We start from the raw sequence: 26,350 nt of genomic DNA, 5'->3' as shown, positions 1-26,350 counted from the left end.
ATAAAACTTATTATAGGTACATTAATTTTATTTAAGTGCCATAAACCTATTTATTTATAACTCAATTAGCAAACCACCTGTAAAGACAAAAACTGCTTTCAAGTATTCGCATAAATCAAGATGAAATGCATAGGAATGCATCGTCGTTCCAACTTGCAACCCAATCAGCGAAGGCTTGTCCCGTCCGCACTACATTAATGACGACCAAAACAAAGAAAGCAGAACAAAAATAGACATCGACAACGAAACGCGATCAACTACCGAACCAGTTTAAACTGTAACAATAAAGAAAGATCAACGGCTTTAGAGAGCGGTCTAGATGGTATTTACAGAAAAGGTTGTTTTGCGAAGGTCGCCGCAGCTTCTTCCGGGGCCGCCCTTCGTATAAAAGGGTTGATCTACATGAGTGTGGCATCAGTCAAGTTGCAGACATCATCATGTTCAAGCTTGTGGTTCTATCGTGCCTGTTCGCCGCTGGCTCGGCGCAGTACTTCGGTGCTTACCCCGGGTATGGGTACCCATTCGCCTACAGCGCGGCGTCTTTCTACCCCTACGATGGCAACTACCGTGGCCCTCTCTCGCTCGCTCCCGGCCAGCCTGCCAACATCCTGGGCGCTGACGGAAGGCCCCTGGACACCCTGGAAGTGAACCTGGACAAGTCCGCCCACTACACCCGAAAGGCGTTCGAGAGCGCCGGCATCCATCTCATCAAGAAGCGCTCCGCTCCGTTCGCGCCTATCGCCACGACCTACGGTGCTATTGCCACGCCATTCGCGTACAACGCCTTCGCCTACCCTTACGCGTTCCCTTACTCGTTCGATGGCAACTACCGCGGGCCTCTTTCCCTCGCTCCCGGCCAGCCCGCTAACATCCTGGGCGCCGACGGCAGGCCTCTGGACACTCTGGAGGTGAACTTGGACAAGGCGGCTCACTACACGAAGAAGGCGTATGAGAATGCCGGTATCCACCTGATCAAGAAGCGGTCGGCTCCAGTTGTCGCCCCCCTTCCCGCCGCCCCCGTGGCCGCGCTCGCGCCCCTGCCCGCCGCCCCCGTGGTGCACGCGACTCCCATCGTCTACTCCACGCCCTTCGCCACCTCCTACGCCTACGCTCCGCTCAACTTCGGAAGCCGCATCGTGTACTGATATGGTTTATGAGATTGTAAATATTGTGTGAATTGAATATATCATTTTGTGATACTCATTTGATGTTGTTGTTTTTTGTTTATTTTGAATAGGATTCAGTCGTTAGAAGATTATTTTATACACAGATTATGAGGCAGGTACCTGAGAGTAACCTAAAGCATCATAAATATCTTAACTTAAAAAAAACACCCAGGTAAGTTACTTAACCGTAGGTACCCTTTAGGTGGAACACAACTTTAACTCTACTTTTTTTCGAAACAAATATCAAGGTTAAAAAACTATCATATTCCGCAGTGATTATTTTAATTACTTTATTAAGGTGTTAGGTACTTGTGCAAAACAACCAAAAAAGTTATTGAATTATGACTAGTTTTTTTTATTTTCCGTTTTAAACATAAAATTTTGGCAAAAAATTTAAAAAACTTAAATATTAAATATCTAAGAAATGGTTAGGTTTCGGATAATGCTTTATTGGGTCCAATCGACTGGAAATGCCTTCTTCTATCACCTCCTGAAAGGATCAGGTCTACTTGCCAATAACCCTGTATAATTAAATAAATAAGTATTATGTTTGGCGTGTAAGTAAATTACTTATTGTAATAATATTCATCAACAATTGTGTCTAATTTAAGTCAAATAATGCACATTTGATTATTTTAATTACTTTATTAAGGTGTTACTTGTGCAAAACAACCAAAAAAGTTATTGAATTATGACTAGTTTTTTTTATTTTCCGTTTTAAACATAAAATTTTGGCAAAAAGATTAAAAAACTTAAATATTAAATATCTAAGAAATGGTTAGGTTTCGGATAATGCATTATGGGGTTCAATCGACTGGAAATGCCTTCTTCTATCACCTCCTGAAAGGATCAGGTCTACTTACCAATAATCCTGTATGAAAAAAAGGTGTGGTCTTTGCGCAGAATGAACTATGGTTATATTATGTATACGTATAGGCCAAAGCGCTGTTTTTGCCTGTGTGAATCTTCAGCTTTAGCTTTCAGAAATACTTTACGCAGTTTCAGAGCGCCACTACAGTAACCATGACTCTACTTAACAGCTCTCGTGCATTGGTTTTTGTAAAGGTAATTGTAAGCGTAGTTTATACTTCTACGTTAGTTTATTTACTTTAAGGGTGTTACAAAAGTGAAAATCTAAAAAAAAAGTTTATTTGGTAAAAGTCACGAGACCACCAAAGTTTCTATAGCGAAACAATATTTTTTTCCGTGATTTTACAAAAGTCGTGAAATAAAAGTTGCTTAGAATGCCCCCAGAATTACCCCTCTCCCCTTATCCCCCTTGCAACATCCTGGCCCTGTAGCACGGGGCGCTATTAAGAGGTGGCAAAAGTTCTCTGTCGCGCTCGCTCTTGAGGCTGCGCGATGTGAGTGAGCGCGATGGAAAACTCTTGTCACGTCTTAAATGCGCCCCGTATTAGCCCTTCTGTACAGTACTCTGAGGCACTCACATGCGACGCGCAGTAGCACAGGCCCAGTATGTACACCACTATGAGCGCTATGAAGAACCGGTCCGTGTTCTCCTCCTCGGCGTCCGGCTCCTGGTACGACGACTCGTACGGCACGCGCGACGGCGGGTCCTCTACCCACGTCTTGTCTACACTCTGGGGGGATAAGTACATTTTGTTATTTGAAATTCAAATGTACCTATATCTATTCTTCTGTCTTCTGTATATCGTGTCGGTAAACACTAGAGGTGTGCTACTGTGAAAGGATTGGCTAGTTAGGTTAGCTTCAGTCACTAACTGCCTAGATCTTGATGCTAAAGTTAGCAACGATAACCTCTACATTCAAAATTAAGAAGCTACCATTGTGGCATGTGGCATGGTAAAGTTAAAGGTAGATGATTAAGTTAATAACGATACTAAAGTTACCAAGAACGTAATTTCCACTCACGATAAGGAAGCTGATATAGTGGATGATGATGATGATGATACTTATGCTGTAGACAAAAAAGAGTCTCTTCACACTCACGATGAGGAGGCTGCCGTTGTGCGCGGTGGAAAGCTGGTTGTGGGTGAGCCATGTATTTATGTACTCTAAGATATCAATGATGATGATGACACTGGTGCTAAAGCCGCCATTTCTGATGATAAAGTTGGTAAAGTTAGAGTTGATGATGATGATGTTGATTTTAATAACGCTATGAAGGGAACTGTTTCACTGTTTCCCTTGGCACTCACGATGAGGAAGCTGCCATTATGAGCAGCAGCGAGCTGGTCGTGCTCGGGCCACGCCTCGTCGAAGTCGGCGGAGCACTGCGCGCTGCGCACGCCCTGCGCGTTCACCACGTTCACCTGTATACGGGGATGAGAGTCAAAAACGGTTTAGTTATGTACCTATACACAGTTGATTGAGTAGTTTTGCGATAGGAAAATTTACAGTAGGTAGGTACTAGGTAGGTATTTTATGTAAAACATTGAATAGGAAATTTTAACTAAATGTTTTTTTTTTAGTTTTAAACGTTAAACGCTCTATTAAATGTTGTTCAATATTGCAGCTTTTGCGCTTAGGAGTAATTTGGTGCTTTATCACTGGATGTTTTTATTTCCCGCGAGTTTATTTACAGAAAAGCTACATAGACGACTCTGTGTTTCCATGGGGTTCACCAGGTTTTTCGAAGTAGAAAATAAAATAGAGCATAAGTAACCTTTTCTGAGTCACTGCGCGTGAACAGCATGTACTCTTCCAGAGGCTTCATCGTATAGTTATTGATCTCCACATAAATATCTGAAACGAATGAAAATATTACTCAGTCGAATTTACAACGATCTCAGCAAAGGGCGAATTATGGAAAAAACAAGGACCCTATTTTCACACTAGAAACTCCTGTAAAGGGTCCTCATAACTTACTGGACAAACATCCGCTATACCCCTTGTAGATCTTCAGCCTCGGGTCCGTAGTGTTAAGCCCTCCAAGTTGCACTTCATCAGCCCCCGGCCCCGGCGCGTCGCGCGGCCCCCGCGCCCCCAGCGCGTCTAGCGCCACCGCCGTCCTGTCTATGACTAGCAGGGCGGCGTCGGCCGAGCGAGTGTAGTAGACCGTGTGGCGGGCGCCTGGAAGGATTGGCTGGTGAGGGTTGGTTGGTAAGGAATCATAGTTGATTAAAATGGCCGATTGACAGCCACGAAAGCACGTGAAAAGCTAATTGTTCTTATAGAGCGTCACTGGGAATTAAAATTTGTGTTGTTGCTACTGGTATAAATACCTAAATGTATCTTACTCATATACATAATGACAGAATATCTAATAGGTATAATATATGAAATAATAATCTATTTACTTACCATTCAAGAAGTTTCTGTTTTTAACCTCAGCTCCGTAAGTTGAATCTTCTCGATCTTCCTCGAATTTCAGATATCCATCTTGTGTGATTGCTATCAGGAGATAGTAGCTTCGTCTGGAAATACATTCAACATTAGAAGTAAGTTTTAGACATAAATTTGACAAATTCATATAATTACGTTCGTTCGTAATTAAGTACGAGTTGATTTCTTACTTATTCTCCGTTTGAACAAGAAGCAAAACTGTATTCTTCTGCCGCAAATCATTGCTTGAAAATGCTAGCTTTATTTTGACCTGAAACAAATGAAAAATATAATATGTACACTTGTCCAAAATTAATAATGCACATGCATATCTTCACACCCGAATCATTAAATCGTAAGAGCCTTAAAAAACACTTGCATTTTGCAGCTTGTTCGAAAGAAATAGGAGTCAATATCATGTGTCATATAATCGAAAACATCCAATCTGTCAAAAATTTCTATGCGCATTATCAATTTTGGAGCACTGTACACTCATTTTGTGAAAAGACCGAAAAAAGAAAAAAAAAAAGATAGTTACAGCAGAATTTGATACTCATATCCAAAGTGCATTACTTATGTTAAGTATGGGTACATTTAATTTTATAACTCACTTTTTCAATAGGCCCTTGTTGAACAAACTTCCTCTGCAGTATACTCTCCCCATTGAAGTCAGCTCCTTTCTCCTCCATACAGTACTCTCCGAAGTAGCTGGTGAGTTCACAGTCACAGCTGCTCTCCTGGTTGGTAAAGTCTTCAGTGCATATCCCTCCATTCTTGCACGGCTCTGAGTCGCATTTCATGTCGCACTCGGGTAATACACCGGCCAATTCTGTTGGTAATGTTGTTTTAATTAATAAAATATATTGTAATGGTATAGATAAAGATGAAATGAATAAATTATAAATTAAAAACCGGCCAAGTGCGAGTCGGGCTCGCGCACAAAGGGTTCCGTAGCAGCAATTACAGTTAAATCAACCTATCTCAAAAACTATAAGAGATACTTTGATCAAACCAAAAATCGTTGAAAGAGTTAATTAGCATGCATCACCTCTATTTTTTTTAGAATTTTATACCCCGTAGTTATAAAAATAGAGGGGGGGGGACATACTTTTTACGACTTTGAGAGCTGATATCTCAAAAACTGTTCACTTTAAGAAAAATGTTTTTTAGAAAACTTTATATCATTTTAAAAGACCTTTCCATTGATACCCCACACGGGTATGTACATCGAAAAAAAAAATTTCATCCCTCAGTTACATGTATGGGGGGCCCCACCCCCAATTCTTTTTTTTACTATTTAGTGTCATATTTTTGTAGCGGTTCATACAACACATATTCCCATCAAATTTCATCACTGTAGTACTTATAGTTTCCGAGTAAATCGGCTGTGACAGACGGACAGACGGACAGACGGACAGACGGACATGACGAAACTATAAGGGTTCCGTTTTTGCCATTTTGGCTACGGAACCCTAAAAAGAAAACGAAAATAATAAACCAACATCGACACATTACCACCCAACTATCCATTAACTAGTATGTAGAAGCAGCAATACCGATCTGTCTAACACTATGTAGGATACAAGTTACACTATGTATGTAGATTATTACAGAGCTGCTAAACATGGCTAAACTACAATATTTCTGTAGAACTCTGTGTTATTTTGAGTTTGTGGAGCAGTCCAACTATAATTACTGTTGCAGCTTGATATTATCCTATCAAGCCTATTGATAGTCTAAGCAAAAACATTAGTATTATCAATAGGCCTTTCGTTATAGCATCAATGAAAATTACTACCATGGATTGTGGAGCATCACTATATTATAGATCCTTACCTTCGCCCTCACTCCCATCCACCATGTTCGGTAAGTCCACGACATGCTCTGCTATCTTGAACCCTCTCACACAGCCCACGTACCCGCCCTGCGGCAGGCTGGCGGCTCTCTGTGCCAGGTGCAGAGAGTAGGGGTCGAAGCCGCCCAGGTTCATCTGGAAGTAGTCCGTGGGCGGCGCGGGCGGGCGTTGAGGGCGGATCACCTCTGGAAGAGAGGTTTTTGGATGAAGTGGTGGTGAAGTAAGGGAGGGATGATGGTGTGACTGAAAATCTCGAGGGGTATTAATTATAGTACTGATTGGGTATGAAAAGGCAGAAGTTTAATTCGAAAGTGCCTCCGCAAACAGAAATTATGTGTATGGGTAAGCAATCATCTAATAAGATATATTTGAGGCGCTCTATACATACTGCCTAGCACAATTTGAACAAACATAGACAAGGTAAAGAAGAAGTTATCATATAATTATATCGTAATATTATTATTCTCACCTAATTCCGAGTTCACCCACGGTTTATTCGTGTAGTTGGTAAGAAGCGTAGCAACTTGATCAATGGTGGAATTCTTGTCATTAACATGTAAAGTCGTCGAGTTTTCTGTTCGTATTATTGCTATCTGCACACTTTCACCTTTATTGATTCTCTCGTAAGTTACATTCATTTGAACTATTTCATCTTCGTTGTTGAAAAGGTATATGATTTGTGTGCCATTGTGTATGAACAGATGTATGAAATTGTTTAGATTGTCGTTAGCATATAGGACTAATGCATTATCGTCGTAAGTTCGTAGGTTCATCAGGACATTTTCTGTCATCATTCGTTTTAATGTGTTTTTCTCTGCGTCTGTTGTGTTGTCTACTAGGTAGTTCTTCTTTAAGTACGACTCTCTTGTTTGGAATGTTAGAGCTTTTTCGTTGATATCTGAAAAATACATGGATTTCAATCAAATTGGAATACAAGGCAAGGTAGCAGTAGGTACCTATTTTAATGTAGGTACAAGTTAATTATGTTCCGTAGATATAATTATACCTATAATGATGTCATCAGATGATACACCTGATTTTACCATTGACGAATAAGGCTATTCCGAGAGTTAGTTGATGTTGCTCACCCTCGAGTAAATAGACGACTTATTCTCTAAATAACCTTATCGGGCCTTAAAAAGTATAGCAGTTAATCAATTCACACTTACTCTCTTGACAATGATTGCCCAAATGCGCCCAAGGATTTTTACAAATGCATTCGTAACTCGACCACAATTCCTTACAAATGGCTTTATTCTGGCAGGGGTTGGGCACACACGAGGGCTTGCAGTCCTTGATGATCTCGGACAGGTGGACCGACATGTAGCTGTAGATGTCGAGGATCTCCCCGTTTACTACGAGGCCTCGGAAGCAGCCGATTAGGCCTTGGTTTACTGCTGATTTTTTTAGGTGTTCGCTGGAATAGTATTTTTAGGAATTGACAAAAATATAAAAATATGATAATGTAGCAAAAAGTAATGAACCATTTCATAGAAAAGGTAGTTAGGTTTACATATAAGTTGCAACATAACATATGGAGGACCAGCCAGAAATTTAGGATAAAATTCAATCCTGAATTCCTGTGCCTACAAAATGTTACAATACAATCTGCTGAACTTCTATAACAAAATTTATAATTTTATAAGTGATACTCAAGCTGCACAAAACCAACTTACGCAGTAGCACCGCCAATAAACATGGAACCTTCGAACGGCCCAAACTCCTCTTCCAACAGCAGATTCAGCATCTGATACTCCGTGTTGAGCATAAACCTGACGTTAAAAAAATATTAATAATATGCTAATTTCAATAAAAAATTCAATTCATTCTTCTTCTTCTTAAGACTTAACTAAATCTATTAGTGAGACTTTGAAGCTCAAGATATTACCGGACGTGATAGAAGTTGTAGTCGATCCAGATCTTGTGCCACTCGCCGCCGTTGAGCTTCCGTTTGGAGTTGATGACCAGCTTGCGGGTTGTTCCGGTGTTGAGCGTGAAGTTGAAGGTTAGCTCGTGTTCTGGGGAATTTGGGGGAAGGTTTGAGGTACTTGGGTAATAGGTTTAAGCTTATTTAAATTACCGGACAATAGGAGCAAGATCCAAAAAAATACTGAAGAGTTATTTAACCTATGTAGGTATACGAAAGGACAATATAACGAGACATTAATTTCATGTTGAGAATATAATTAAGTGCTGCTGCCTATTCCGTTTGTCAATTCTTTCTTTGTTTTTATAAATCTGTTTAGTAACCTTGGCCAAGTAACCAAGACTTTGAATAAGATGATTACCGTTTAAGATAACTTATATGATTCTCACCACTAGTAAGAGTGACCATGAACGACGGGTAGTTGGGCCTGATCGGCGGCTGGAACAGCAGGATCGCGCTGGTGCCGGTGGTTCTGAAGCTGAACGCGATGTCTCCCTTCCGCCACCCCGGCACCTCGATGTAGGACTGGGATGTGGTGAAGGTTACTACGTAGCGTTGGGTGTCTGGAATTGATGAGAAATGGTTTTGGATTACGTAAAATTTTAGTCTTAGTGGGGCTTTGGAAGGTCCGGAGAATCAAATCAATCATGAAAAGAAGTGTAAAGAAAATCATTTCAGAAGTACTTTTGAAATATCAAGCCCTAAATCCAGGATAACAGATAAGTAGTGCCTAATGTTTTCTTCTTACAAACGATTTTATTCAATTTAAATAAATAGACTAGGTATAGGTTTACATAAATATCTCTTACTAGTCTCCACACACTCCAGAGGTCCCAACGTGATCCGTCCCTGAGCCTCCTCAGGAAGATCCTTCTGTTGCAGGAAGAACATGTCCGTAATGCCGAGGCTGGTCGGTGTAGACAGGACACCCTCGTCTGACAGCCACTTGTTGTCTTTGGCATCACAGTTGCAAGACTGGGTCGGGTTCACGCATGACGCGTTGATGCCGCATGGGCAGTAGCCTCTGAGAAATGTGAGAAAGAAAGTTAGGTGATAAAATATTATGGTGGTTACTATAAAGTAGCCTCCTGTGGAAATGAAACGGTTCTGGAGGATGTCCAGTTGTAAACTTTAGAAACACTTTTTAGGGTTCCGTAGCCAAAATGGCAAAAACGGAACCCTTATAGTTTCGTCATGTCCGTCTGTCCGTCTGTCCGTCTGTCACAGCCGATTTACTCGGAAACTATAAGTACTACAGTGATGAAATTTGATGGGAATATGTGTTGTATGAACCGCTACAAAAATATGACACTAAATAGTAAAAAAAAGAATTGGGGGTGGGGCCCCCCATACATGTAACTGAGGGATGAAATTTTTTTTTTCGATGTACATACCCGTGTGGGGTATCAATGGAAAGGTCTTTTAAAATGATATAAAGTTTTGTAAAAAACATTTTTCTTAAAGTGAACGGTTTTTGAGATATCAGCTCTCAAAGTCGTAAAAAGTATGTCCCCCCCCCTCTATTTTTATAACTACGGGGTATAAAATTCTAAAAAAAATAGAGGTGATGCATGCTAATTAACTCTTTCAACGATTTTTGGTTTGATCAAAGTATCTCTTATAGTTTTTGAGATAGGTTGATTTAACTGTAATTTTGCTGCTACGGAACCCTTTGTGCGCGAGCCCGACTCGCACTTGGCCGGTTTTTCATGGTAACAAAGCAACAAAATATTTAGTTATCTAGACGCAATTTGAATCTAAGATATTTACAGCTGTGACTACAGAATCATCCAAACCATCTATCTATCTATCTATTTTCCGCATTTAGCCTCTATAGTGGGCCACTATGCGTGAAATACCTATCCAAACCATGTCAATCACCACCACCACGAAAAAAACCTATCAAGTCATCAACCCCAAACGACCGAAATACACCAACATACCTCTTAACATTCCCCAAGAAGTCAACAGCATCGTTACTCGAAGATATAAACCAGGTAGCACTGTGCAGTTCTAGCGGCGCCATGTTACAGTCATACTTGATGTACTGTCGGCAGTAGAGAGAGTGGGAGATCAGCTCTTGCAGCATCTCTGCCGTGAACTCGCGGTACTTTATCTTGAAGCTGAAGTCTTGGCCTGAGGCTGAGCGTACGTCCTGCGAAATGAAAGAAAGTCGGTGTAAGAAGTAAAATCGTTTGTATTTTTAGCATGTATCTGAAAAGAACGGCGTTGGGCAACTTTTGAGCGTGTGGTTAGTGTTGAATAAAGACCTTCATCGTGATTTAATACCAGTACCTAGAGATTTTCAAATTCTTATGGCCAACTTTAATGCAACAATAATGCATCTACAGATTGGCATGTGTAGGTAGGTACTTATTTATTTAGTTTTTTCAAAACTGGAATGGTGAAAATCTTACCACTTGACTCGGCAGATTGTGCTCCACAACAGTGGTAGATGAGTCGGCCTCTATCTGAAACTCGCACTTGACATGTGCTGGTGGAAACTTGCCGTTGCCATCAATATCTATCAGGTATACATCGTTCCTAGTGTACCCAAGCAGGGCTAGCTCTTCGCACGTTTTACGGAAGGTGGCGAAGTGGCAGTTTTCTCCTATGTAACCTGAAAAGAAAAAGTTTTACTGTAAGCAATCAAGTAATAATATACCTACATGTATATCTTCAAAATGTTCAAGCCCCGTGTAATGTACTTCATAATCTGCACGAGTTTAAAATAAAGACAGATAGCCAGACATCGCATGTTTTGACTACTAGGGCAACCTAGCTAAAAGGGCGTTCCTCAAGGATAAATCTTAGGTCCTTTATTGTATAATTTACATAATAATGTACTGATCATTGTTGTCACAATTGCAGATGAATCTATCTTTGCGGATGCAGATGCGCCACCGTGCTCGTTGGAAATGCTCTAAACTAAAGTCATATTTTTTGTTAAAATGGGCGTTCCTCAAGAATCAATCTTAGGTCCTTTCTTATTTCTTATATTAATTATCATCATCACTGACCAGTATTATCACAGTTGCAGATGACTCTGTCCTCGCGGATGGAGCACACGCCGCCGTGCTCGCAAGTGTTGGGTCGCGTGCACGGGTCCACGTAGCGACAGTCGTCTATAGCCACCTCGCCGACTACACGCTCCGTGTTGATTACGAATCTGTAGGAGATTGGGGTGCATTAAAATTCGAATTTTAAATGAAGTATGATTTCAGTGTGGCAGTCATCAGATTTTTCAGTATACCTACTCGATTTCACGTCTAAGGTTACAAGTCGAACTGTAAAGGTGCGTATATACTACAACATTTTGTCGAGCATTTCTGTTTAATATAACGTTCTTACGAATGGTACAATACAGGCAAAAGCATGACAGAAAGTTCGTAAAAGGATGATACACTAGAAAATATCAGTGAGCGGCTCGTTGTTCTGTTACAAATAAATGTTGTAGTCTATACTCACCTTAAGAATTACTCTGCTGACGATCTCAAACAAACATATTTTTTTCTGGCAGTGGATAAGTATACATTTTTGTAAAATTATGAAGATGCTATTAGTTAAATAAGTAATTAATAAATAAAGTATATTATGTAGATGCCTACTTTTACTCATAACACAAAAACACCATCCCACACGCAGTGTCCTAAACAAAAAATCGAGGTCAGCAGGTGCTAAGTTCAATGTTAATTAAAAACTGAAAGCTCAAATCAGTGTTAATGTGTTGAAACCCCAAATACCTCGGCTCTATCAGTAGGCCATTGATCTTGATGTTCCTCATACAGCCAATAAGGCCCAGGTTGGCTGACTTCAGGCCACTGCCGATCACGATCTTGTCTTGCAGTTCAAAATCTAAACCTGTATTTAGAAAAGAAACCAATTTATTAATTAGCCGCCAAAATTGATCGAACATTTGCATTATGAACTGCAGTAAATCGTGTTAATTTGACAGGAATGAAATGAAATCCTGCTGTTTTTGCAGATCTCTTATAATTAAGTGGGGGATAATTAATAATTAATGAAAAATTGTATGCAGATTAAATTATGCATTTGCCTCTTTATAATATCGAGTCTCTGACTTTAGTTGAATTCAAGCGTAATATCTTACCGATTGAATTCCTGAGTCAGATTAAATACCTACACATTTTCAATTTTATGTGTCTACCTAATTATCATGAATATGTTCATAATTTAGTGCTAAATAATGATATTAATACGGAGTCTTACCAAACATCTGCGCGTGTTTGTTATGATGATCAACGGTCAGTTTAATTCTTCCTTTCCTGTAATCGAGTTCCACTGTGTGCCAGTTGTTGCTGACATTGAACTTTACAGACTTCAGGACTGTGACGTTTTTGCCTACATCTGGAACTAGCTCGAATCTGATTTCTTCTTTTACCATACGCACCTGAAAATATACAATAGCTGCAGAGACACATAATATGGTACACATAAGAGAGTCAGGCAGGAGGTAGCTAGCTAAGTGTGTATTTCAGACGCCTTGTAAGAGAAACTGAGCAAGGTGTATGTAATGTTACTTGTAACGCTTTGTTACTTCAAGAGACGATTTAAATAGGTATGACAGTGTAACCGTATTCATAAAACAATTATTGAATTAGTAGTTTTATGTTCGTGCAAATAAACAAAGCCGTTTTGAAAAATGTGTAGGTAAATATAAAAAGAAAACATGGTATGCGTCTCACCTCCCAATATCCTTGTCCAGAAGTGATTTGACTGTAGGCTAATACAGCCATATTCTTCGATGTTTTAAAGTCAAATATCAGATTGATGCTATGACTCTGATTCAATGGCCACCAAATATGAGAAGTCGCAAATGGATACGTTATTGGTATCACCTCTATATCAATGTCTTCAAACTCTGGATCCAGAACGCCTATGTAATGCACTTTAGGATTATTCTGTTTAAGCTCATAGAGTATTGAAACATCGTTGTAGTAAACATATTTTAGGTTTCCAGCAAAATTATTGAAAGATTTCAAGCCCTTCATTTTGTGTAAATCTGGTCCACCACAGATATAAATTTCTGGATCTATGCACAGGAATTTCGCATCTCCTGGGATTTCGTAGACTTCAGTTTTGTGATCTAAATGCACGATTACTGTTTTTTCATTCAATATCACTGTAAGATTGTGCCATTTGTTATTATTGACCTTTTCTCCTATGTAGTCTTCTATAGGTCCGTCGCCTAGATCTATTTGTATTGCTATACTTTCATTATGTATTGATAGAGCTATGTAGTGATGTTTGTCATCAATTTGTCCGCTTGCATAGAACAATGCTGAGTCATCGAAGCGAGTCTGAAAACGATATTGTACGTATTATTTAGTGTTACTACGTGTAGCACATTCTAAAACGACTTATTTTTTAGTAGGTATCTACTTATTGGCTAATACCTGATAAATCATTTAATTAAGAAACCTTGTTAAAATGTTATTGCTTCAGAAATGCCCACATGCTTTCATTACTTAAAAGCCCCAAAAATATTAACGAAATAGTGTCGTAATCGACATTTTAATTAAATCTGTCACAAGTTAGTACTCGAACAATCATAATTAAACTTAAAACGACTCATATCTGATATAGGTAATCATATTGAGCCAGCCTTTCTTTAGACTTTCAGAACAAGTTGCAGCAATAAAAGATACTGGCTCACTTTCGTATTGATTGGCAACGAACCGTTTTCAATGCAATTATTTTGTAAAGACAATCGTAAAAAAGTTGTCCAAAATTAACAACAAGAGATGGAGTATTGTGCTGGATTTTAAACTAATGAGGATCTCATCCTAACTAATATTATAAATGTGAAAGTAACTGTGTCTGTCTGTCTGTCTGTCTGTCTGTCTGTCTGTCTGTCTGTTACTCTTTCACGCCAAAACTACTGAACGGATTTGAATGAAATTTGGTATACATACGGTCTAGACCCTGGGAAAGAACATAGGCTACTTTTTATCCCGGAATTCCCACGGGAAAACTTTTTAAGGCGAAGCGAAGCGCGCGGGAACAGCTAGTAATATATAAAAACACGTGTCTGTGAAAAGTGCAAAAGGACTTGAAAATGCATTTTTAGCATCATCAGCACATCATTGTCCAGTACCTGGACATGAGACTCTGCGAAAACACTTTGCCCTTGCCTTACTACGCTGCGCTACCGCTGACACGTTAAACGCTAGCACAGACAGATACACACACAGACACCTCAGACTTATAAACACCCTTCTTTTCACGTAGACGTTTCAAATACCTTAAAGTGCATGCTGAGCCTGGTGTTGGGCGAGTGCACGCGGTCCTTCCAGTCGTACACGCGGTACGACACGTAGCTCGAGCCGCGCAGCGTCAGGATGGTGGCCGCTGGAATATAACCACAGGTTAACACGTTGAACGCCGACAACCCAGTATTGCGTAGGAGAGGATACGAGGTAGCAATTGCGCTTAAGGGGTTAAGAAGAAACAATGAAAAATACATGTATGTACCTAAGTATTTCACGCACTCAGAAACAACACTAATATAGGATTAAATCAAAAGTACCTAACTAATATAAAAATTATCATTTTAAGTGTTGGTTCCCGGTGCTGGAGCTCAGCTTTATAATAGGATAGGCGATAGCGCGGGTTTTCTGGGTGCTTTTCCTTTTAATGGATGAGTTTGATCATAATCAAATTGTGCATTACATATAACTTAATACTATGTTTATGCTTTATATATTGTATAAAATAAAAGAGTTTAAGCTAATCTTTTTGAATAACAGACAATACAACAACAGGTAATACAACAATAATCAAGATAATTTGGGATAAACGGCGATGATGCAATGACAACCGTCTTTTATAACGTAATTTCCATGACACTTCGATATCGTACATTCGAAAGTATGATACTCCGATAAGTACCAACAAAACAAAGCAATAAATTAGTGAAAGTGAACAAGTAGCCTCATCTCCTAAAGCGATTGAAAGATAACTGCAATATTTAAGATAACTATAATTAAGTTAAAACAACACCTATCGGTTTTGACGGGTGTTATATAAACGGTTATTATAAGTGCGAGTGCCACTATGGGATATTGCGTAATGTAATTTCTTTGGAAGAATGAAAAGGGCTTATTAAAAAGAGCGAAAATAAGCATTCCTCACCGTAAGACGTTTTAAACAAAAGAGTAAATTGTATGCATTATCTACCACTTCAATAACTCCATCTATAGATGACGCCAGTCGACATACCAAGTAACCATGATACAGTATACGATACTGAATACTGACACATACATACCTCTAAATACCTATGCAGTTACAATATTGAAAATGACAGTACGAGTATGATAGTGAAGCTATTCACAAAATGCTACTTTGATTCCTTTGATCTACTTATATCTAAAATCTTTCTGATGCACAAAAATTGGCCATAATACTCACTATAAACATCACACAGCTGTTCTTCATACAAGGTCCCAAAACAGTCGCAGCGATACCCATTGTACTCATTGATACACCTCGAACCTTCGAAGCAGAGATTTTCCATAGTCCTGCATTTATCAATACACCCTTCCTTAACATTTTCATGTTTTGTAGCTATTAGGGGTACTATTGGTAGGAGGTCTGAAGCGGCCTTGCCAGAACTTAGCACCATGTCGCTAATGCAACCCACGAATGATTCTATTATGTATTTGACACCGTGGAGTTTTTCTTCGGAGCTCAAGCCTGTGGGGTTGAAAAGTTTGGTAGTAAACTCATTTTGTGTTAACTTTGGAAAGACATAAACGTTAACATTTGGTAGGTACTACAATGCGGGTCTAAAATAAATTACCTACATTTAGGAGACAGAGGTACTTAAAACATATTTCATCGATAGTAGACACACTATACAGAATGCTTGAAATAGTGTTGGCATTTACAGTAGTCGTAAAATAATTCCCACTTCAAATCTTTCAATGGCCTCAAGTCGGGTGCATGAACTATCTCAAAAGCAAAGACCGACCTCTAACTCTTAACTCTATGCCATTGACTTTTGACTTCCTTTTGTGCTACTAATTGGATTTAGCCAGCCTTGTCATTCAAAAACCGTATTTATTTCAATGTCATCGGGATATTCAATGGATGTAAATGGACTTATCGGGTTTGTATCTAAATGGGTATTGAATGAGTTGGGTTCGTTATATGGGTACTTGTACACTAAGGCATAATTTATACATTTCATTTTATAAGTATGTTGGTTTGCTGTAGTTCGCATAATGCTGCATTACAAATGCCTACAAGTTAGATACATTATCATAGCATTATAACTCAATTTTAAATGGATTTATTATTTAAAAAGTTACATACATAAATTTAATATAATAAATAAATAATCTGGTAAAAAAACTATAACTCACCTCCGATTAGAATGACTGAAGTTAAGTTGTCAGTGATACCGTAGTTTGTATCAAAACTTAAGCCCTGAAAATACATTAGGTAAGTATGTTATGTATCAATCAATCTAACACATATACGCATAGCGCTGTTTTTTTGCTTAGATCATAACACTCGCCTAGGGACCGAGCGACCGAGCCTTTGTGAAGCGGTGGTACAAATAAATGATATTATGACAATCGAGAAGTAAAATCTTATTCTAAATTCTAAGCGTTACCTTCAAATAAACCTCTTCCTTCATATTATCCACCTTAGCTATGAGCCTGGCGCCGTGCACGTCTATGGTCACGACCACGCTGTGCCACTGGTCTCTGTTGAGAGCCCTCCCGACTGTCACCGATGTCAGGTGCTTGCCGAATACGTGGACCACTGGAATTAATACGTAGGTTATAGAATTTGTAAGTATTATTAAATTTATAGCTACTAGCCTATTCTTCTTCTTGAATATGACCAACGCTTTGGGGCCTATCGACAACTCAAAACGAGGAAAGATATATTTTAATAAGTAATAAGTAGTGTGAGTCTGTGGCCGTTGCACGTGTATGTTATCGACGTCGATAAACTCATTTAACAGCGTCGTATTTATGGCAAATCGCGATATAGTGACGTTTATCTACGTCGATAATGAACCCGTATATCGGATACTGGTCGGTGCACGTCGATGGTGACAACCACCCTGTTCCAATGGTCTCTGTTGGGAGAATCGCAAAAAGGAAGAAACAATATTGTACAAAGTATATGAGAATCCACATTATACAACATACCCATAGTATTGCAAAAGTTAAAAACAATGAACATAAACAACGCAACAAGCCAGGCTTACTTACTGCGTATTAGGCAATCCTCAAATAAGTATTAAAGATGATAAATGCTAGTCATCATAAAAGAATCTGTGTACGCAAAACTAAACGCAATTAGCCTAGTTAAACCTCTACGGTCATCAATAAGCCTTAATGTTTTTCGGCAACATTAAAAGCCTTTTAATTTGAATAAAGAACGCAAATTGATTATCGCTGTCAAATGTTATTTATTTGTTTATATCAATTAGAGTCAGTGGCCTTATGTAGCAAAGTGTGAAGTAGGTAATTAGTAGAATACTTTTGCTTAGATGTCAGCAAGGAATAGATTTAGACGTGATTTAGTAGCTAGAATCAGAATTAATAAGACCTGAATGCATATGTTATACTTAATACCTACTATTCAGTAAGTTAAATAACGGCTTAAGTTAATAATGACTCCTCGCTTTGTCTGTCTATTCATCCGTAATATATTTAGGGCTGAGGGCTGAGGGTTACCCTGACGCCGCCTCGACTTCGCATCAACTCTAGTAGCGAGCGGAGCTCCTATCCCTGTACAATTTCCTGCCTTTTACAAACAATATATTATTCACCTTTCAGCTCCCCCTTCTCCACAATGACATAGAGCGCGTAGGGCTGCATCTTGAACACGGGGTTCTTCTTGACGTTGTGGTAGACCAGCAGCCCGTGCGGCAGCCGCGTGCGGAACCGGAACGATATCTCGCGGCACAGTCTGGAATTAGATGGTGGTTATTTTGTTCAACGTCTTTGGTAAAGGAGGAAATTGATGCTCGAAATACACGCATTTAAACTTGCTCGTCTATAGCTTTTGTGTATAAATTTTGTTTTGCTTTCCATATAATTGGGCCACAAAATTGGAAATGAAAGAACAGACAAACGCAGCATGAAACGTCCTACAGTCCGCTGGACCTGGATCCTGGACATACTTGTCTGTAGTTTTTCAAGAACTGGACCCCAATTCTGTACCACTAGTCTTTAATGTCTACTGTCAGTGGCGCGACGTAACGCCTTGTAAATAGCAACCTCTTCTCAACAAATTCTAACACTAGACATTAAAGACTAGTGGTCGAGAATTGGGGTCCTGTTCTTGGATTAATAAGGCCGACGACAGTCTTTTAGTTCATTCGGAAAGGATGCCTAGCAGTGGACCATTACCTATATAACGTGTGTTCGTCATGTTTTATCGAGATATATTATTAAAGTACATGTGGGAGTGGAACAGAACGCAAGGTGAAGTATCCATGACGACGAATAACAGAGGAGCATAGAGTGAAAGCAGAGTGTGAAAGACGTATAAAGACGTAAAGACGATTTCATATTTCTTTATTTTATTTTGACCCTTATATAATAAAAGTGATAAATACAACATCTGATTTAATTCCTACAAATTGGGGGCTCGTCCGGGATAAATAAAATTAAAAAAATCTCGGAGATTACGGCGGATGAAGACGGATTTTTATAAAAAGAACAAGACTGACAGTTGCAAATTTTACAAGAAAATTTTTCTTCGCATCACAACGCCTTCAGGTCTGAACATATACCATTTTAAGACGTAACGACGACGACAAGAAGATGCCACGGACGACGACGGGAGATGGCGGGGAGGCAGTCGGAACATCAGGACCGCTCACGTACACGGAGGAGCTGGTAGCTAAGTTCAGTGGGTGCGACCAGACCGATTCCGCAGCACGGTGGGCGCAGGAGGTCGATGACAACGCCGAGATCTTCGGGTGGACGGAGCTGCAGCGGCTGATCGTGGGGCGCAGGTCACTGACCGGTACGGCGGCACTCTGGCTGCGTTCAGAGAAACCCTTCAAGACGTGGGAGGCTCTGAAGACGGCGGTCACCAAGAAGTTCCCAGACACCGTAGATTCCAAGACGATCCATGAGTTAATGAGTAGCCGGAAGAAGAAAGCAAATGAGACGTGCCTAGACTACATGCTGTTAATGAAAGAGCTCGGCAAGCGAGGCAAGATGCCCGACTACGTCGCTATTAAATACATCGTGGACGGAATACTAGACGACGAGTTACATAAGGTGATGCTGTACGGCGTGACGACCTATGGGGATCTGAAAGAAAAGTTGAAAGTGTACGAGACCATCAGGCAGAAGTCGAGCGGAAGACGGGCACCGGTCTTCAATCGTCTACCTACTGCAACTACACCCGCAGGCCCCGCAGCAGCTGCACTCGCGCCAGGCAACAGGACGACGGCCGTGCGACTGTGCTACAACTGTGGAGAGAGTCAACACATGTCAGCAGATTGCCCGTACAGACAGAGAGGTATTAAATGTTTCCGCTGCAACGACTTTGGACATATTGCTACGCAGTGTCAACAGAGGCGTTCAATGCTCACCATGCCTACGGAGTCAAACAACGAAAATTCAGCAGCGAGTCGGAGCAACCAACGACGTGAGAACGTGACAGCCAGTGACAGTTCAAACTGTATGGACGTCAACGTCAAGATGACAGATGCGAATGCAAATGTAAACAAACAGACGGAAAGACGAAAGCCGATGAAGACTATTGAAATTTCAGACTGCAAAATGACTGCTTTAATAGATACGGGCAGTGAAGTTAACTTGTTAACCGACGAATACTACAAACTAATAGGTTCTCCTAAGTTTGACGAGGGACATGTGAGTGCTTTGGTGGGACTCGGACAATTGGAAGTGAAACCCCTAGGGAAAGTCACTTTAAGTGTGAAGATAGATAAAGAACATTATAATAACGTATTGTTTCATGTTGTGAATAGAAGTTGTTTGCCTTACGATGTGATAATTGGTCAAGATTTTTTGAGAAGAGTGGTATTGATTATGGAAGACGGACGCGTGAGTTTACGTATGAAAGATGACGAATGGATGAAACAAGTAGGGTGTTATACATGTGATTCTGTGGTTGTAGATTACATTGGTGATATCCAGTACAAGGAGCAGCTGACGGAGATGGTAGAGAACTACCAGCCCCTACAGGTCAAGGAGGCTCCCATACAGATGAAGATCGTGCTGAAGGATGATATCCCGGTGGCTCAGCGGCCGAGACGTATTTCACTAGCAGAGCAAAAGGTAGTAGAAAACCAAGTAAGAGAGTGGCTGGACGACAACATTATTCAGGTGAGTTATTCAGAGTACGCTAGCCCTTTAGTTTTAGTTAAGAAGAAAGACGGGGACACCAGAGTCTGTGTAGATTATAAATTGTTAAATAGGAAAATGGTGAAAGATAGAGGTAGGAAGGAGAGTCACAAGTACAAGGAGGGAGACTTGGTGGCAATTAAGAGGACTCAATTTGGTGTGTTTCTTAAATTGAAACCTAAGTCCCTACGTAGTGAAGAAGGTGAAGCGGAATGACAGGTATGATGTAGAGAAATTAGATGCCAGCAGCGAAGGTCCAGGTCGTACTTCTAGCTCTACAGACCACATGAAACCGTGGCCAGACCATAAAGAGTAAGTAAGTTCTTATTTTGTTTTGTTATTGCATAATATTCTATTGGTGTCGGTATGATAGTGATGATGAATGAAGAAGTCAGTGATGGTAATAAATAAGTTATGTGTGAGCAGTAAATAAAGTCAATCTAGATAGGTTTTGTAATGATTGTAAGGTTAAGTCTTGAAGGCTTAAGGCTCATATTCTTTACAAAAGGTGTGTTTAAACAAAACAGGTATTATAGGTATATTGAATAGGTATTTCAAGATGTTGTTTGCATAGAATAGTTGTTTATGTTTTTCTGTCTAGACCCTAAGTTGAAATCTAACTAATCTAAATTGTTGTTAACTTGAGTTGCTAAGTTTTTAGTTTTTTTTTGTTTTAATAAGAAGCTTATCTTTAACGTTTGATAATGCTATGTTTTATATTGTGTGTAACCTTGTACTTTACAGTTATTGTAATGAATAAGGCTGAGGGCAGCCTTAATGTCAGGATGGCCGAGTGTGGGAGTGGAACAGAACGCAAGGTGAAGTATCCATGACGACGAATAACAGAGGAGCATAGAGTGAAAGCAGAGTGTGAAAGACGTATAAAGACGTAAAGACGATTTCATATTTCTTTATTTTATTTTGACCCTTATATAATAAAAGTGATAAATACAACATCTGATTTAATTCCTACATACATGTACCCACAACTGATTTTGAGAAATAGACCATAGTCTCGAATTGAACTAGTCACCTCAGTCCAATTTTCCTAGATGTTATATTTTCCCAATATGCGGCGATACAATTAAATGTCGTGGTCACTACATAAATAAACATCTCCAGATGCTATATTCGATAACATTTCTGTAGAAATTCGGATCGTTTACTGGTTTGATCAACTGATTAAAGTTGTTTAGTTGATCTGCATTTCTCTTTTATTGGTTTCGTGTTGACTCTTCTTTTAATTTCCGTTAAGGCGTAACCACGGCGTAGCGATAAATTAGGTAGGTACTTAATTAAATGGTCATTTGACGACTGTCAGTATAGTTATAATTTTTTCTCATCTATCCCATGGCGTTGTATGTAATTTGGGATAAAATATGAGTAGTGTAAAAAATAATGTTTTAATAGTTATTTCAAACAATTATCTTTAGCTAAAGCATAAGTATTGTAGATATGTAAGTATAATAATTTTACCTCAACTGAAACCTCTGTATGATATCTCCGTCCAGCTGTATGTAAGTGTTGTCTTTCGCGAACATGAACGTTCTGTGATGTCCCGACTCCGCAAACGTCAGAAACCTGCAAAAGTTACAAGACTTATTTGTTACACTGTCTGTTTCTGGGTTTTCTATGAATGTGTAAAGTGTTTAAAAAAGATTTGAAAACCAAAAGATGTAAGAAATAAGAATATAGGTAATAGAAGGTATAGATAACAATATAATACCTACCTTATAAAACAAGACATCATACCTCTGGTCTACAGCTCTAGTGGTCGTCAAACATGGTGATAAGAAAAACCTTGGATACAGAGTGAGCACCCACCTGTCTCGATCGCTGGGCGGCACGGGCGGGATGACGGTGGCGTACGTGGGCGAGTAGGACGGCACGCTGGCGCTGGACGTAGTGGGGGAGAGAGATACCGTGGTTGGCGGTGGTACTGTAAGAGAGAGATAATATTATGAGAATGGAACTTCGGGATTTGTGGTGGTAAGTGAAAAAGAATGTACGTGCTAGGATGCTGATCGTTGAACGGGTCTTAAACATAATATGCCCGCCGCAGGATGGACCATTTCTCTAGGTATAGGTTAAATGAGTATGGCCTTGAGGCTTTATTTGTCTCAACGTCCAGCATTAGACAATTAACTGTTTGACAGGGCTAAACATTCGGTTCGGTTTTGGTAAGATCATCATCATCAACCCGTAATTCTCAGTCCTCGTCCTTCCCAATTCCACCCACCTGTATATTGATTCTACTACTAACGTTTCTCCACACACCATGCTGGCACTGGTTGGCCTTTATTTGTATCAACGTCTGCATCAAGTCTTTATTTGTATCAGCATTAAGTCTATTGTACATAATTACTTTTGTATATTGTGCAATGAAGAATAAATAAATAAATAAATAAACGTCTTCCAAATCGTTCCAGCTTATGCTAAGCTGTCAGTGATACTAACGTTTATCTACATGCGCGAGGTCGCCGGGCAGGCTGGCGGCGGCGCCCCCCCACACCAGCAGCGCCAGCAGCGGGAGCGGGAGCAGCCGCCGGACCACCATATTGGGACTGAACGCGCATTTATCTGTAAAGTATAGAGATTTTCGTTACATTATGTTCCTTCATCATTATAAGCAAATAATCATCCACTGCTGGACATAGGCATCTGCCAAGGAGCGCCACAGCACTCGGTCCTCGGCTGTCCTCGCATCATAAGTCATCACTCGTAGGACGCACTAGTTGAAGACTTTTTCCTTCAGGCTCGGAGGCCGAGGAGAATATGTCACAAAGCTTTCCGAATACAGCCCAATCTAGTTTTTTTTAAAGGACTCTTTCAGCTTCACCTAACTGTGCGGGAGGCGGTAACATAAATATACAATTATACAACTCTACCTACCTAGCCAGTAAATTAGTCTCAAACGAGGGCTTAATGGTCTATAAATCATATACGTGTAATTCCTTTTGCAAACAAACTAAGGAATCGGAATACCTAAAAGCAACTCAATTCAAATAATATCACTAAACTTATCGACTACTTATTTCAACACCGGGATTTTTTTATGTAGCTACCTATTGTGATAAACAAAACTTGTATGAAATTTAATGTAATACACATCTGATAGGTATACACATAACCTAGGCAGCTGTGCACAATGAACAATATGGGTAAATTGCGGGTAAATTACTTAACCACTGTTAGCACAAAAGTAAGTATGAGGTGGTATGAGTAACGGACGAATATTCTTTAAAAAGTGCCCTTCCGTGTCATCAAGGTAACATTTTCCCGAATAAAAGCCATAAAAACTCTACCATTAAAGTTCATAATCGTACGTAGAGGTATTCGCGTAGGGAACAGAACGGAAATGTAGTATCAGAGCAGAGTTGTGGGCTGGCTGATGCTAACCAATGAAATAAGACCTCCCGCTGTTGTCATTGCTTACGAGTTTTCGTACGATTTCTGAGGCCAGTAAAGAGTGAAGAGATCAAGTTACAACGGTTTAGGAGAAGAACTAAATTGGCTAAAGTAACCATAGTTGTCTCGAGGCGGTTGGCAGTTGGCACTCGATTTTTGGGTTGAGTTTAACAAAAGTTACCATGAAATTATTTTATTTTAAACGGCTATAAGTTACACAATGGTAAAATTTAAAGTAAAATTGGCGGTGAAAACAGGCTAACAGCCGAAATAATGAATTTTATATTAAGTATATCGTTTGTTGCGTATATTCATATTTTTAATTAAATATTTAAAAATTGTTAAAATACCAAAGCACACATATTAATTCAAATAACACATACTTACCTTTAAAAGTAAAATACAATATCCGTCACACTAAAAACAAAATCACATTTCCCTTCACCACTTATTTTTAAAACATTTCATTTAACGTTAAAACAACACTTTCTTGAAAAAGAACATTCCAAGAATAGGAAAAACATCTGACAGTCACTAAAACAAAACGCGGGAAGGAGAAAATTAAGAAAAAAGTTCGCGCCGCGGCAAAGACAAACTTTTTTCTTGTTTTTTATTACACTTTATATCCAGCCAGGACGCGTGTCCTGCGAGGCAGAGTGGAGACTGAGCGTATCAATAATGATGACACCAACTATTCTGGCCGCCGCCGCTGCCGGTGTTCCTAAAGGGAATTAAGTGAATTGGTTTAGTGTACCTCATTGGAATATACAGATTTACGATAGTTTCAATATGTTTGTTCATGAGTTTTTTTGCCTGTGTAAGTTGTTATTTACTTGATTATGTTTCTTTTGAAAAAAGTTATTATACATTATTATACTTATATGTTTTGTTTATGGGTAAGTAGGTACTTCCTATCCAACTCATAAGTTTACATCACAGGTATCGCAGGAGTATTAATTGTGTACTTTCTACTTTGTGGATCGCACTTTGTAACAAGTGCGTATGCGAGTTATGTCACAGTTAAACGTTGTTACGTTCATCACTACTTCACTCAGACCTTAGGGAAATAAGTTTTATAATGAACTGAGTAATGAAGTTTATGTTCCCGTGGTTAACAGTTATTACTAAGTAATAAGATGATACGATACAAGCATATAAATTATGATTAGATATTTTTTTATATCGTAGAACAAAAGTTGTTTAGAATGACCCCCTGTGTCATTTGCGCCTAACTATACCTACACTTTTTGCAACATGCTTTATAAAGATCCAAGTGTTTCCTTATTTATATAATTTTTTACACCCTGTATAAAGAGTCAACTGGCCTCTTGATGTACATTTATTAATGCGAGATCAGGGGTGCACAGTTTATCTCCGCATCAGTCGGTTAATTGGCGACGACTGATTTAATTGACTCCAGACTGGAAACGGTATTAGGTTACCTGGTTTATACTTGGACCTTCTATAAATAGCTGTTACAGTACAATGTTGTTACATTTATAGGTGTAGTGGAAGTCGTAGTTATAGAAGACTTTATGCTTGTACGTCTAGAACAGGTTTGATAGGGTGTCGAAAACTTTACTTTTTTGTATCAGATTTTTTTTTGCGAATTACCTAAAGTCATAGAACAAAAGATTACCATATTGACTTTTCGGCTTAGTTTAGTTTACATTTTGCAACACCTGTATTTATCTAATAAAATCCTTACGGAAGGAAGTAAGACGCTCAAAAGTGCACTAAACTAGGTTAATAATTGGATAATCAATAATTGATTTGGAAAGTACGTTCAAACAATAGTTGGTCTAAATATCAGTTAATATCAGCTTACATGTAACATTACCAATGTAGAGGCGAAACTTACATAAGTATTTGGGTCATTTTTAAGTGACTGTAGGTACTTAGGTGTTAAATATCGGCCAATTGAATAATTACTACTATTAACTTTTCACTAATCCAGTGAATGTAGGATTGTAAGCTAAATAATTGTATGACATGATAAGCGTTGTTTATCGTTTAACAAGCTCTATTACAGTAGAAAATTATAATGTTAAACATACGTTATGTAATAGAAACTTAGGTATATTTTTTATTATGTGGATGCATAGTGTACACTGTTTTGTAGAGTCAGCTTCACAAGTTGTAACTTTTTTACCTTTGCATATGCATATTCACTAACCGTAACTCTATATTTATTCATTCATAGAGCACTCATACATTGGAGGTTTGTTAGTTTGACAAGGTACAACATTTTAGAACAACTTACGAGGTTGATCGTACTTTGAATACCAAATTCATAATTCAGTTCTGAAACTAC

At 39.2% G+C, this 26,350-nt stretch overlaps 2 protein-coding genes across 2 annotated transcripts in view; one reads left to right on the top strand and one right to left on the bottom strand.

Annotated features, from left to right (window-relative positions):
* LOC105388397 (contactin-associated protein-like 4) overlaps positions 1 to 24,716 on the bottom strand; it is a 29,015-nt gene extending 4,299 nt beyond the window's left edge. Inside the window, exons 1-29 of the mRNA XM_048631536.1 lie at positions 24,424 to 24,716; positions 23,086 to 23,208; positions 22,453 to 22,567; positions 22,105 to 22,209; positions 18,072 to 18,211; positions 16,899 to 17,050; positions 16,645 to 16,708; positions 15,689 to 15,973; positions 14,520 to 14,626; positions 12,961 to 13,575; positions 12,485 to 12,665; positions 11,998 to 12,115; positions 11,275 to 11,423; positions 10,672 to 10,874; positions 10,198 to 10,409; positions 9,064 to 9,278; positions 8,644 to 8,817; positions 8,216 to 8,345; positions 8,004 to 8,099; positions 7,497 to 7,744; positions 6,797 to 7,225; positions 6,309 to 6,512; positions 5,084 to 5,301; positions 4,664 to 4,743; positions 4,452 to 4,564; positions 4,017 to 4,220; positions 3,814 to 3,893; positions 3,347 to 3,460; positions 2,615 to 2,767 (exon numbers count right to left, since the gene is read on the bottom strand). Of these exons, the coding sequence (XP_048487493.1) occupies positions 2,615 to 2,767; positions 3,347 to 3,460; positions 3,814 to 3,893; positions 4,017 to 4,220; positions 4,452 to 4,564; positions 4,664 to 4,743; positions 5,084 to 5,301; positions 6,309 to 6,512; positions 6,797 to 7,225; positions 7,497 to 7,744; positions 8,004 to 8,099; positions 8,216 to 8,345; positions 8,644 to 8,817; positions 9,064 to 9,278; positions 10,198 to 10,409; positions 10,672 to 10,874; positions 11,275 to 11,423; positions 11,998 to 12,115; positions 12,485 to 12,665; positions 12,961 to 13,575; positions 14,520 to 14,626; positions 15,689 to 15,973; positions 16,645 to 16,708; positions 16,899 to 17,050; positions 18,072 to 18,211; positions 22,105 to 22,209; positions 22,453 to 22,567; positions 23,086 to 23,185 (5,004 nt within the window). The 5' untranslated portion in view covers positions 23,186 to 23,208; positions 24,424 to 24,716. The remainder of the gene's footprint in view (positions 1 to 2,614; positions 2,768 to 3,346; positions 3,461 to 3,813; positions 3,894 to 4,016; positions 4,221 to 4,451; positions 4,565 to 4,663; positions 4,744 to 5,083; positions 5,302 to 6,308; positions 6,513 to 6,796; positions 7,226 to 7,496; positions 7,745 to 8,003; positions 8,100 to 8,215; positions 8,346 to 8,643; positions 8,818 to 9,063; positions 9,279 to 10,197; positions 10,410 to 10,671; positions 10,875 to 11,274; positions 11,424 to 11,997; positions 12,116 to 12,484; positions 12,666 to 12,960; positions 13,576 to 14,519; positions 14,627 to 15,688; positions 15,974 to 16,644; positions 16,709 to 16,898; positions 17,051 to 18,071; positions 18,212 to 22,104; positions 22,210 to 22,452; positions 22,568 to 23,085; positions 23,209 to 24,423) is intronic.
* Positions 429 to 1,203, top strand: LOC105388396. Its single transcript, XM_011559295.3, has one exon. It carries the CDS (start codon positions 438 to 440, stop codon positions 1,143 to 1,145), a length of 708 nt encoding a protein of 235 aa, XP_011557597.2. The 5' UTR covers positions 429 to 437; the 3' UTR covers positions 1,146 to 1,203.
* Positions 24,717 to 26,350: the final 1,634 nt, after the last annotated feature.

The sequence above is a fragment of the Plutella xylostella genome, chromosome 29, assembly GCF_932276165.1.
Source record: "Plutella xylostella chromosome 29, ilPluXylo3.1, whole genome shotgun sequence".
NCBI lineage: Eukaryota > Metazoa > Arthropoda > Insecta > Lepidoptera > Plutellidae > Plutella > Plutella xylostella.
The sequence above is the reverse complement of the archived record's forward strand: the minus strand, read 5'-3'. Positions and strand labels throughout refer to the sequence as shown.

Excerpts from the sequence above, each read along its gene's own strand:
- LOC105388396 (XM_011559295.3), top strand. The coding sequence starts at position 438 with ATGTTCAAGCTTGTGGTTCTATCGTGCCTGTTCGCCGCTGGCTCGGCG.